The sequence below is a fragment of the Protopterus annectens genome, chromosome 16.part0, assembly GCF_019279795.1.
Source record: "Protopterus annectens isolate FY-2018-M chromosome 16.part0, PAN1.0, whole genome shotgun sequence".
Classification (NCBI taxonomy): domain Eukaryota; kingdom Metazoa; phylum Chordata; order Ceratodontiformes; family Protopteridae; genus Protopterus; species Protopterus annectens.
In genome coordinates this window covers 338,307,336-338,321,185 of record NC_056750.1, presented here as the reverse complement: position 1 = coordinate 338,321,185, position 13,850 = coordinate 338,307,336, and the positions used below count along the sequence as shown (strand labels likewise).

At 42.9% G+C, this 13,850-nt stretch overlaps 1 protein-coding gene across 1 annotated transcript in view; it reads left to right on the top strand.

Moving 5' to 3' along the window:
- Positions 1 to 13,850, top strand: part of NUP188 (nucleoporin 188) — a 3,305,077-nt gene that overhangs the window by 2,839,698 nt on the left and 451,529 nt on the right. The window contains exon 41 of the mRNA XM_044058121.1: positions 6,225 to 6,443. Within this exon, the coding sequence (XP_043914056.1) occupies positions 6,225 to 6,443 (219 nt within the window). The remainder of the gene's footprint in view (positions 1 to 6,224; positions 6,444 to 13,850) is intronic.

The window sequence follows — 13,850 nt, the reverse complement described above, 5'->3', positions numbered from 1 at the left end:
ACAGGCGCTCCAGAAGGTTTCTCCGCTTTCGGCTGGGGGCCAGTCACTTCCAGTTCAGAGCCCTGTCATTTGGACTCACTACAGCCTCCAGAGTGTTCACCAAATGTATGGCAGCGGTTACGGCTCACCTGAGACGTCAAGGATTCCAGGTGTTTCTATATCTAGACGACTGGCTCCTCACTGCCACCACCAGGCATCAACTTCTCCAAGCCAGAGATTACACCATTCACATTTGCAGAGGGCTAGGGATTTCTATAAATTTTGAAAAATCTGCCTTTTCGCCCTGTCAATCTATTACTTTTATAGGCGCCAAATTGGACACTGTACAACTTTCAGCAAAGTTAACAGACCAAAGGATCTTGGATATTCAAAACCACATCCATGTGATTCTTCAGAGCAACAAAATTCAGGCCAGATTTGCTCTGAAAGTATTGGGTCTTATGGTGGCCGCCATAACACTTCTTCCCCTTGCCCGCTTTTACATGCGTCTCCTACAATGGATGCTGTTCGCCCAATGGTCCTTTCAACGACTTCCCATGCGTCACAGGATCATAATAACTCCAAGTTGCAAAAGGCATCTGACCTGGTGGATATTGTCCCCTCAAGTCCATCAGGGCAGACCCTTTGTTCCTCCCGCCCCGGTCGTCATGGTTACATCGGACGCCTCCCTGATCGGGTGAGGGGGGGGCATTATCAGGGCAGGATGGTCCATGGCACTTGGCAACCTTTCGAATGCCACCTGCACATAAATGTCCTGGAGTTGAGAGCAGTGCTTTTAATGTTGCAAGCCCTCCACGACTCTCTTCCCCTGGGAACTATTGCAGTCCAAACGGACAATATGTCCGTAGTGTGGTATATCAACAAGCAGGGCGGAACCAAGTCCTAGCCACTGTGTCGAGAGGCACTCAGACTTTGGCAGTGGGCAATCTCTTCTCAGCGGTTTCTGATAGCAACGCATATCCCTGGGAAATCCAACATAATAGCGGACAGGTTGAGCAGAGCTATTCTCATGCCTCACGAGTGGTCTCTCAAACAATCTGTGACTGAAGAGATTTTTCAGAAGTGGGGCCTTCCTTGCTGCGGTCGTTTTGCTACCCCTCAAAACAGCAAATGCCCTGACCTCTTCTCTCTCTTTCCCCCTTCCAGGACATCCCCCCAGAGACGCTCTAATCCAAGATTGGCCCCGGGGACTTCTCTATGCCTTTCCTCCTTTCCCTCTAATACCACAAGTAATTCAGAAAGCAACCGCCTTGAGAGCCAAGATGATTCTCATTGCCCCTTATTGGCCTCGACAGATATGGTTTCCGTTCCTACATTATTATCTTTTGGTACAGCCATGGCATCTGGACCCGGTTCCAGATGATCTGACCCACCAGTCGGGGCAGCTGCACCAATCCATACCTTCTCTCAACCTCACTGCTTGGTTGCTCCACTTCCATCCCTAGCCAGGCTTCCTATGATTTCTAATCCCGTCCGGGATATCATAGTAGCTTCCCTTAAATCTTCCACCAGAAGGATTTACACTAGTAAATGGCAACGTTTCTCCTTCTGGGCAAAAGCTAGGAACATAGATCCCTTTACTGCTCCGATTCATTCGGTCTTGGACTTCCTAGCCGAGATTTTTCATTCAGGATCTTCTTCCTCCACAGTAAAAGTTCAGCTGGCAGCCATTTGAAATTTTCATATCTGCTTGTTGGACCACAACATCATGTCACATAAACTTTCCAAGGCATTCCTTAGAGGTATATTTTTACTTAAACCTCCGATTAGAGACCCCCCCCCCCCATCACAGTGGGATCTAAATTTAATGTTAACATCCTTGATTCTTCCCCCTTTCGAACCTGCGGCTACCTGTTCATTGAAATTTCTTTCTTGGAAGACGCTCTTTCTAGTCGCCATTACTTCTGCCAGGAGAGTATCTGAGCTTCATGCCCTCTGCATTCGTCCTCCCTACTTAATCTTCCAGAAAGACAGAGTTTCTCTAAGGACTAATCCATCTTTCTTACCCAAAGTGGCATCACAGACTAACTTAAACTAATCTATTGATCTTCCAGTTTTTTTCCCAAATTATTCTAATAGAGCGGAACAAAAACTACATTATCTCGATGTTCACCGCCAACTCAGATATTATCTGGACAGAACCAAACATTTTAGGAAATCTGATCAACTGTTTTTATCTATGCAGAGAACAGGAAAGGCCTTCCAGTATCCAAGGTAACCCTATCTAGGTGGCTGTCTTCTGTGATTACATGCATTTATCAACTCAGAGGTAAAGAGTTGATTTCTAGGCCAAAAGCCCATTCCACCAGAGCACTAGCTACATCTACAGCTTTTCAGGCTAGACTTCCAATAGACACTATTTGTGCAGCAGCCACATGGGCCTCTCCTCATACCTTTGTTTGGCATTACAAATTAGACTTGGCCTCCAGAGACAGAGCAAATTTTGGTTCAACCGTTCTCAAGAGTCTGTTCCATTGAGCCACCCAGGATAAAGGTGCTAGGCACGCGGTCCCATCCAGCAAGAATGAAGGCGAGATTGACAACTTAACATTGAGAAGTTATGTACCTACCATAACGTTCCATGTTAGTTGTCTTCTCTCGCCTTCTTTCTTGTGTCCCGCCCACCATCCCCCTAGCCTGGTCAGACCGAGAAGATTGTTCCTCTTCCTTGAAGAGTCTTGATCCAATTTTTCCAGCTAATTAGCTTACTAGTGTCACTAGATCAGGTTGGTCTTTTTCGGGGGATTATTACCTCTTCCTCCTCCTCTCCAGTTGGAGGAATATATTGCATAATTTTTCCTTAGCTACCAAACGAGATCTGGGTAGTTATCGCCTTGCATCGTGGGATATAGGGTTGCCTCGAGCCGGTAAAATTAGCTCTCGAGCTTTAGTAAGTGGCCGGGTCGGAGCCAAAGATCGGCTCCGAACCCATCCAGCAAGAAAGAAGGCGAGAGAAGACAACTAACATGGAACGTTATGGTAGGTACATAACTTCTCATTTTCCATTCCTTTCAAAACAGACAACTGAAGAATTTCTGTTCAAGACATCCTTGCAGCCTGGGAAGAAGGCAAGAGTCAAGTGGAATAAGCTGAATATAGTAAGAGAGATAAAACAACTGGAATTGGGATCTTTAGAAAAGGGTAGAAGCAAATTGTATAAAAAAATGGTAATTGTGGGAAGAGTACATGTAGAGGAGAAGCATGGTTTAAAAGAAGGCAGGATATGAATGAGGTATGTAATGGTTGACCATGACTGGAGAGATAAGTGATGTATAATGTTTACAACTAAAATTATGTCAATATGGTTTGTGATATATGCTGTTTACAATTAAAATTGTCAGTATGGTTTGTTTTCATTTATATAAATGTTTGATTGCCTATGTCATAAGTGCCCATTTAATAAAAATGTTTCTTGTTTAAGAAAAAAAAAATACATCTTTGCAGCCATACTTGGAAAACAGATGCTCTATTATTCCCATGGTTGGATATGTTCTTGTATGCATTTCCATCATTTCTGTTGATTCCCCAATTACTTCTAAAGATTCAGAAAGAATTAAAAGTAATTGTGGATGTCCCCTTTTGGCCCAGGCAAAGTTGTTTTAATGGAGTTTGCCAAGGGCAATTACCACAAGTTTCCTCACAGTGGATCTGCTCACACACCATCAGGAGCGAATGGTACACCTCAGCTTAGAGCAATTGCAACTGACAACTTTACACTTGTTCTATCAGGATGTGCAGGATGTATTTAAGGAGGCAAGTAAGTAGGTGGTACCTAGCCAGTATCAGAGACCCCAGAAGGGTTTCAACCCCTCTGGTTTAGAAATATTTTTGTGATCTAATTAGACAGTTTGTCATATGCTTCTATCAAAGTGCATCTTGCCTGCATCTCAGCTTGTCTGTCCATGGATCTTTCATTTATTTTTGTTGTCAAACAGCTTATGAAAGGTGGGTTGCACATGAGACCCCTTTCCAAGCATATTCCTCCTCCCTAGGATCTCAACTTTGTTTTTGAAAAATTGAGTTTATCTCCTTTTGAACCTACTTCTCAGGCTGATTTATGGTTCATTACTTGTAAGACTGATTTACTCATTGCTCTGACATCTTCAGGATGAGTTTATGCAAGCTCTCATAGTAGGCCAACCATATCCGATTTTTCACAAGGGCAGGGTTGTGTTTTGCAATAATCCATTTCTCATGCCTGTAGTTGTTTCTGAACTTACCTTGAATCAAGTCAGCAATCTCACAGTGCTCTAGCTTGATTTAAAAAAAATGGAGAAAAGATTCTGAGTAACTTGGAAGACCTTGGCAGGTCAGGTGCTACCTTGACAGAACAAAGGCCTTTAGGGGAGTGCTGAACAGCTGTTTGCATCCTATACAGAGGCTAAGAAAGGTCAACCTGTCTTTAAGCAATCTGTTACACAATGATTGTCCTCTGCTATTTTTTTCTGTTACTCCTACCATAATAAATCTCTTTCAAGCAAGGTTAAGGCTCACTCATCTAGGGTCTTATCCTCTTCCGTGGCATATTAGAAAGGTGTGGATTCTAGAGGCATTCTAGAGGTAGCAACTTGGTCCTCTCTTCATACCTTCACAAAGCACTACAAACTGGATTCCTTTTCAAGGTCCGGAGCAGACTTTACTAAGACCAATCTCTAGGAATTCCTGTATCCTTATCCTTCTACCTCCCAGGTAGTGTAAACTTTATGAATCTACCCAGAATACCACTGAGACAGTGAGAATGATGAATATAGTACAGTTGCACAAATTCTACTTACCTGTAACAGTAGATGTTTGAATTCCTCACTGCCCTAGTAGTAGCACCCACCTGCCATCCCCCAGATTGTGCATAGCCAAGGTACGTTTCCGCTTCTTTGATTTAGTTGTTGGATTTTGTTTTTATATGGTATTGTAACTGACAGCAAATTTACTCTTGCTAGAAGATTCTGACTTCAGGTCCTTTGTGAAAGCAGTAAAACCTCAGCACTCACTTCCACTGGCAGCTGAAGGCTTCCCTCTTGGGGTATGATAGACAGTTGTCACAGAAAAGGAGAGGAGTCTTGAGCTTTTGAAAGCTGGCCAGTGCTGGCATACCTTGGCAGATAACCCAAAATGCCATTGAGGCAGTGAGAATTCAAACATCTACTGGTAACGATAAGCAAGACTTGCCCAGCTGTGCTTTCCATCAAGTGAATATACACACATCCTGTAATGTATGCAGAGGTCCTGAAGATCTAACCTGCAAAAGCTTTGTGCATAAGCTCAACAAAACCAGATTCCCACACGTATAGCAGAATGAAATGTTCATTAACAGTTTGAAAAAGTGTTAACTCCTTACTAGATAAAAATGATAGGATTGGAGAATATGAACTGTTTAGAAAGGCTTAAGAGTTTTTAGACCTGTTTCTTATAGACTACTTTGAGATTGTCCATTGTTTGATCTGTAAGGAAAAAAAATTAATGCTAACAATTGAAAAAAAAAATTGTGTATAACCCAGCACCTTCCATTACTAGGTTATGTACTTCTGCCAGTTTGATCATGTCAGTTATTAATGTCTTTCAAAAGCACTCTCAACATGCATATGGAAAATATTAGGGGTGTGTGTGTGTGTGTGTGTGTGTGTGTGTGTGTATATATATATATATATATATATATATGTATATATATATATATATATATATATGTATATATATATATATATGTATATATATATATATATATATATATATGTATATATATATATATATATATATATATATATATATGTATGTATATATATATATATGTATGTATATATATATATATATATATATATATATATATATATATATATATATATATAGATATATATATAGATATATATGCATATATATATATATATATATATATATATATCATTATGAAGTACCAGTATTTAAGCTTTTTTCCCTAAAGGTCACTAGGTCATATGTTTTGGCAACCAAACCTTTGAATCTGACAATGGTGTCTATATGGAAGTAGAAAAGCATTAAGGTAAGAGTGTATCTTCATTTAGCTAGTTCAGAGAGCTGATTCAGTAGCTATCCTTCAAATGTAGTAGAGTTCTGCTTGCTTGCTTGCTTAGTTGATCTAAAGAGTTCCAAACAGAGGTGTGGAGTGTTGAGAAGGCACACTGTGTGTGTAACTTCATGTATGTTTATTATTTTAAATCTGTCATAGCTTTATAATTGACACATTCTCTCTGCAGACCAAGAATGGAGATGCCTTACCTTCAGCAGTTGGACCTCGACCCCAGCGCACTCCCCAGACCCCCCAGACTCCTTCTAAACAGCCAACATCTGAAACAGTAGAAGCAGAACAGAAAGCACTACAAATGGTACAATACAGCCTGCTTCGGATTCTTAGCAAAACAATAGCGTCTCTGCGACACTTTACTCCAGACATCTGTCAGATACTGCTGGACCAGGTAAAGTAATGTCAAACAGATAACAGTAGCTGGTTTGGTATATACAGATGGGTCTCTCTATGATGAGCATTTGTAATTGCATTATTGTGGGAGAATATGGGGAAGTCATGATAAACCAAAAATAGCCTAGCCTTTTCGTGCTTAGACAAGAGCAGGTTTTGCAGCATAGCTTTATTTTGCTTCTTGTAGCTCCTAGAAGTGGCTAAAATTTGAAAATCTTGGCAAAATTTAAATTGTATAACCATTTCCTGTTATAAAGACAATACTACTCTACATTTGTTCCAGAATGATGCAGACAAGTAAGTAAAAGTTTCAGGAGCACTACAGTCATAACAAATTCATACTCTTACAGATATTTCTTTCTTTATTTATTGACATTTGTTTACCAAGGAAGTCTAACTTGGTAGTAGAATAGTTATTTTCAGCAGAGGCCTGGGAAGAAAAGCTCCACAATGTTAAATAACATCAAATAAAACAGTAGTATAGATGTAATTGAAAAGTGTATATACATACAATTTGACAGTGGAATACACATGATACAATGATGAAATACTGAGGAGATTAGAAGGACAGGTAGAGGGGTTACGTAGTATTTTATGGGTTAGAAGTAGTAGTGTATTTTCTAACTGATATGATAGTTCTAACCAGTTGACAGCATGTAATGCAGAGCAGTGATCTCTATGTGGCGGATTAGCTGCAAATGTAGCTATCTTATTATAACATTGTTCTATTTGTGATTTAGGAGTTATCTAGATGTTAGCCAAAATAAGTGAGCCATAGAGAAGAGTGGGTAAAAGATGAGAGCTGGGTAGGGTGATTCTACTAGAAGGAATAAGGAGAGTTTTGCTGTATTTATAACATACCGAGCTTTTGATTTATTTCTTTATACAGTTTTATATGTGAAGATCAAGTTGTCATATATGGTGACTCTAAGCAATTTGGCGTGGGTAACAACTTCAATAGCTGTACTGTTTAAAGAGGTGAGTGGGAGTTACTTTTAGCATTGGCATGGGACTTTGGAAAAATAGTAGTTTAGTCTTTCAGGAATTAAGTAAAAGTTGGTTTTGATGTAGCCACAGTTCAACTGAGTTGAAGGGATCTTGTGCCATGGACTGTATTTGTAGTGGGTTGTCAAATGAGCCGATGAGAGTTGAGTCATCAGCATATTGAATAAGGCAAGCTTGTCAAGAGGACGTTTATAGGTTATTGATGAAAATTTTAAAGAGCAGTAAACTGAGAATAGAGCCTTGTGGATACCCCTTTTTAACTAGAGAAAAAGGAGATAGAGAGACATTTGACAGATTAATATCTGTCATATAGGTAGTTAGAGAATCCTAGAAGAGTTGGTTTGGAAATGTGCAGAGGACATTTGAGTCATGAGTTTGTCATATGACATAGTGCCAAAGGCTTTTGAGAAATCTAGAAAAACAAGATACTTTCCTTGGTTCCCTAGCCTTATTAATGGTGTCAGAAAAGTTGAGGAGAGCTTTCAGTAGCCATCAGTGGTGTATGGCCTGGTCAGAAACCTTGTGTTTGTGGTATGAAATAACTTTGCAAGAGGTACTGAAGGGGTTGATTATGAATATATTGTCCAGGGTCTTAGAAAGGGAGAACAAGATGGCAGTTGGCCTAAAGTTAGAGATTTCAGAAGAGCTACCCCCTTTGTGGAGGTGAACAGTAAATATTTTTTTTTTCAACAGGCAGAGGGACATTGGAGTCTTGAATAGATCTGTTGATGGGAATTGGGACTGGTTATGCAATAAAGTCTGCAGCAAGCTTAGGGTACTCTGCAGGGAGATCATAAGCAGAGTTAACAGGTTTTAATTTTCTTCAGTAGCTGTCTAACATGTGATGTGGAAACAGATTGGAGATTATAGTCATGGGATGTCAAGGCTACCAAAGTTTGACAGACTATGCTGTTTATGAAGAAAGTGTTAAATGTGGTAGCTGTTTCTGAGGGGGATAAGTCTGGATAAGGTTTGGTGAGGAAAGAGAGCTAGGTTGAAGCATTTTCTTAATTGAACTCCAGAATTTCTTTGGACTTTTTTGTGATAATCTTGTGAGTCTGTATAATATTTTTTTTTGTCTAGGTGAATTTGCTTATTGATAAGGTTGCATACTTTTTATATAGATGTAAGGTTTGCAGGGTTTTATCTTTGTTCTATTATTTCCATGCTTTGTCAGTTTTTTTGCATGAGAGTTAACTTTGTGCCTAACACCATTCTAAGCAATCAGCTGCAGTAACACCTTTATCTTTAACCCGACTGGTGGTTACATTGTTATATGAAAAGCGCAGTCCGAGTCTGAGCTGTCTGCGAACAGCTAAAGTTAACGTTGTACCTATCACCACTCTAAGCAGTCAGCTGCAGTAACACCTTTATCTTTAACCTGACCGTTGGATTCATTGTTATATGAAAAGCACAGTCTGGGTCTGACCTGTCTGTGAACATAAACAGCTAGAGTTAACTTGTGTATGTGTCTATCTGTTTGAGCTAATATTCATAATCCCCTGGAGAGCACTCCGCTTTGGCTTGTAAGCAGCCCCCACCCCACCCACACTCACCTTCCATTTCTCTTTTATTCCCTTCTTTTGGCAAATAGTATCTGTAACTGATGAAATACTGTGTGTTTGTTAGTTTAATTGAGAGCACAGCAGCCTACAGATACAAGGTTATGCTGCTTTCCACCTGATAAATAGTTAGGAAATTACTTGCAGCTTCACAGCAGTTTGTAGTCAATTCTGATTGTTTTTCTTGCACACAAATTTGTCTTTGCTTAGATCTTGACTCCATAGCAGCAGTACAAAAGAATGGTCAGCCCCCACTCCTGTTTCCCCCTCCCCCTTCCCTGTTTATTACATTAAGCCAGTCCCAAAGTTAATAAATATTACCTGTGGCAGGCGCTATTTTTAAAACTGCAGCCACCCTGCTACTGGCCCCACGAAGAGCTCTGTGTCTCCCCAGTAAGTGTTATAAAACTGTATTTGCTTATTTATGTTGAAATTGTGTTCCACAGACATCTAATATGACTTGCACTGTATTACTGGAGGTTACTATGGTGTGCTAGCATGCGTTTGTCTGCACCAAGTACTTTAGTATATTTGTATGTGCTATTTACATAGTTGCACCTTGTCAACTAATAGTATTCCTGTACATGTTTTGTATGTTGACAGCTCGTGCTGATGTCTAATTATATCTATATAACTGTGGTGTAAGTGGTGTACAAAATCATATTAGAGACCCAGGACAGAGTGCTGCTCACTATATTTTTATCTGACTGCATACCTGTCACCCTGAGGTCCTCACAGATGTTATCCAGTTGGCTCAGTATCTGCATATTACTAGTAACAGATTCAAGACATATTTTCCTGTATTCAGTAGCTCATTGCACAATTTTTGCAGTCTTTATAATATATCATGTTCTGTAGTCCTATCTCGCCTTCATTCTTACATATGGGTTTGCCGACTCTGCCGATTACAAAGCTGGAAGTCTCTCAGTTGGCTCGTGGCAAGGTATGTATCCCATAGTGCACCAGTAAGAATCCCCAGATCTCATTTGCTGTGTCTACGAGTTCAGAAGTGCTCTCTTTCTTGGCCTTGGCTAAGTTGGAATTTCTTCTTTATTACAGTTTCTATAGTGATCGTTTTTTGATATTAGTAGTTTTAGTATAAATAGCTTAACAGTTGTTTTTCTCTAGCAGTAAATTAGCATGTTTTCTGAATTATTACAAATTGTTGCAAACTTGTTGGCAGTCGCTTCTGCAGGCCCCTTCTTTCTTGGTGGTCTCCCTTCTTCTGTGTGCTAGTATTTGCTAAATTTTTTTCTCTTAGGCATAGGTCCTTGTTTTAGGCAGGACCTATTCTAGCCTTTGTTTTGACTAGAATAATAGTTTAAAATGAATAGCTTAACACTCTATGTAATGGGATCCTATCTCGCCTACATTCATGACAGATGGGATCGGAGCCGATCCATCGGCTCCGACTCGGCAACTAATACACTAGCACGAAGTCTCTCATTGGCTGGGCTACTCCCTATCCCAGGATGCACTACACCTGCTTCCCCAGATCTCGTTTGCCGCTTTACAAGCTGGACGTGGTCTCGACTTGGCTGGAGCTAAGTGGTTCTTTTTACCTTTATTGGTCTTTGACCTTGGGGTTTTTTGTCATATATTAACCAAACAGCTGTTTTAACAGCTATTCCTTATTATTCCTTACTATTTGTTACATTTGAGTGCTTGAGTGTCTTCTGGTACTTTATTTTTTCAGTCGGGCAAGGCCCGTTTAAGTTAGAGGGCCTTTGCCCTACCCTTGTGTGCTATTTAGCCTTAATTACTTTTTGTGGTTAATTGTTTTTCGGGCCAAGCCCGTTTAAATTAGAGGGCTTTGGGCCGTTGGACTTGTTTTGTCTGTTTGTTTGTGAGGTAAACTTTTTTTCCTAAGTACTCGCGCCAGTGTGTCTCAGCTTTTCAGTTGGCAATTCTGTTATAGTGCTTACTTATTGTGGTAAAGTCATACTTTTGAAGGGCCTGTACTATGTCTAAGGAACAAAAGTCAGGTTTTAAAAATGCACTCGGTGCAGTTATAAAATGTCCATCACAGACAGCCATTCAGTCTGTGTCTATTGTTTGGGGCCGAAACATCTGCAAGAGACTTGTAGCGTATGTCATGCTTTCTCTGCTAGAGTTCTTCAAGAACGCAAGAATAAGTTGATATTGAAAGGGCTTAACAAACCTTCTATTGAGGAAGCCTAAAATCCTGCGGTTGCTACCAAAAAGAAAAGATCGCCGGCACCGACAAGTCCGTCGGAGCCGACTTCTAAAAAGACCAAATTTGCCTCTTCTTCCTCGGCTCCACTGACTTCGGGGCCCAGGGTCGAGGTCTGCCTCGATACCTCCTACTTCGGCTCCATTGCCTTCGGAGCCGCAAGTTGGAGTATCGAGAGGTGAATCACCTCCATCGGTTCCAATGGCTTCGGAGCCGGTGGAAGTGTGCAGCTCAGACTCTTCCCCTCGGCTCCGAAGAAGGCTCCTTCGGTGCCGATGGTGGTCCATGCTGTGGTGGAGTCGGCACCGATAGTATTGGAGCCGTTTTGGAGCCGGTCCCCTTCTCCCTCGGAGCCGAGAGGAAAGTCTTCTCGAGTGTCTACCTCCTCTAAATCCTCGAGACTGTCAGATTCGGACCTGGATAGGGTTTTACAGAGGCTATTCCAATCTCCAGTGTTCACTAAAATGGTCTCGGCTCCAGCACAGTTTGCTTTGGAGCCGATCCCCCCTCCAACACATTTGATTCCTCCTCCAACCTCTTCGGAGCCGTTGGAGCCGGTGGTGGTGGAGCAATGTGGAGCCATATGGTCGGAGCAGAGACCCCTTACAAGCCTCTCGACTCCGACTGTGCTTCCTACCCTGTCCTCCGGTTCAGGGTTTGGTACTGCGACCTCTTCAGCCGGGCCCGAGGGGAATACTTTGGGATTGGGTGCTTCGGTGCCTAGTCTTCCTCTCGGAGCATCGGCTGCTGGAATTCCCAGTGCCATCGTGGCCTCTAGACCAGTGACCTCCTTGGATTCTGGAGGTCCGGCCTTTGAGGCCATGAGGAGCGCGCTGGCCATGCCTTTGCCGGTTCAACAAGATTCTACCTCACCGTCCCTAGATTTGGAGACTGGTGCCTCTGTTGTGTTGCAGCCCCCCGGCAGCAGGGCCCCAGGGCCTGAGGATACCCCCATCGGGGGTTCCCTTCTTCCGGGTGGTCCGTCCGAAACTGCTTCGGACGAACCCCCACGGAAGAAATTGTGTAAGAGGAAACACGTAGACTCCCAAGATGAGTCTATTACATCGGATACTGACCTCGATGACGCAGAAGGGTCCCCCAAATCATCTTCGGATGATATCTCCTTCTCAGATATCTTGGAGATTCTGAGACAGAGAGGTGACTGGCAAGCCAAAACCCCTTCAGCTGAGGAGTCAGTCTTCCTCAAGGCCTTTGGGGCCCAGCCTTCCGCCTCCTGGGTGTCTCCGCCCTTCGATGAACTCCTTGATTTGGTTTCTCGAGGGTGTGGGAACACCCTGATTCTGTGGAACCGGTGCCTGCGAGGCCCAATAAATTTTTGTCAGCCCCGAAGGAGTTTCTCACAAAGGGTGTGCCTGTAGATGCTTTGGTGGTGGCTTCTGCCACACAGCAGGACGTGGCAGAGGCTTCGACGTCTATTCATCCTCCTAATAAGGATTCTAGGAGTATGGATAGGTACGGAAACGTACCCTGTCCTCAGCGGCCTTTACCTTACGGTCGCTGAACTACTTATGTCATTTTACGAGGCTCCAAAGGGATCTTCTCAAAGAGCTAAATGACTCTCTTGTTGGTAATCTACCTGAGGCGCTGGCCCCGACTGTTGGCGCACAGATGACTACCCTCTTTTCTATTGTTAACTCGTCCATGAGGCTCATCTCATATGCGGCCGAAGGGGCGAGTAGAGCAGCGGAACAGGCGTTGCCCTCAGGAGACAAGCCTGGTTACGCTTGTGTTCGTTCACGGAGGCTTTCAAGTCTTCCTTCGCCGACGCCCCCTTTGATGGGTCATCTTTGTTTGGACCCAAGGTGAAGGACACACTAACTAGGTGCGAGCAGGAGGGCAAGACTTTGACTGCCGTTGGGGCCCGATTTTCCGCTCCTTCTAGGCCTTACCCCAAGGCTGGGAGAGGAGGGAAAATGTGGTTTAAAAATCTCAGAAGTCTTTCCCTACTCCACCCAGTGATTCCCCCTCCAGAGGCAGGGGGGGGGGAATTTTGGAAGACGCCGCCCCAGAGGTGGCAGAGGCCCCCGTAACTCTGGAGACCGCGATTCCTTTCGTGGTTCTTCATACAACCAGCGTTCCTGAGTTGTTGCCCGACTGTGCAACTCCGAGCCAGTCGGGGTCGCTGGCGCACCCACAAGCTTGGGAATCCATAACAAGCGATCAGTGGGTGCTTCGCATTATTACCGGAGGTTATATCATCCCCTTCAACAAACCCCCCCTTTCTTTAAGGGAAATCCCGGACGTACCACCCAGTCAGCGGGATCAGGCAGCATTAGAGGTTTCAAAGCTGCTAGAAAAAAGAGCCATCCAGCCTGTCCCCATCGACCAGATCGGATCAGGAACTTACTCAAAATTATTTTTGGTACCAAAAAAGACAGGGGACTTCAGGCCCATTTTGGACCTCAGTTCATTGAATCGCTTCAGAAGAAGTCCAAATTCAATGGTCACTCTTCAATCTATTCTTCCTTTGCTGGAAAAAGATGCATGGATGTGCTCCATAGATCTCCAGGACGCTTACTATCACATTCCCATAGCTCAAGAGTCCAGGAGACATTTACGCTTCCGCCTCGGAGTCAGTCATTTTCAATTCCGAGCACTGCCCTTTGGTCTCACCACAGCCCCA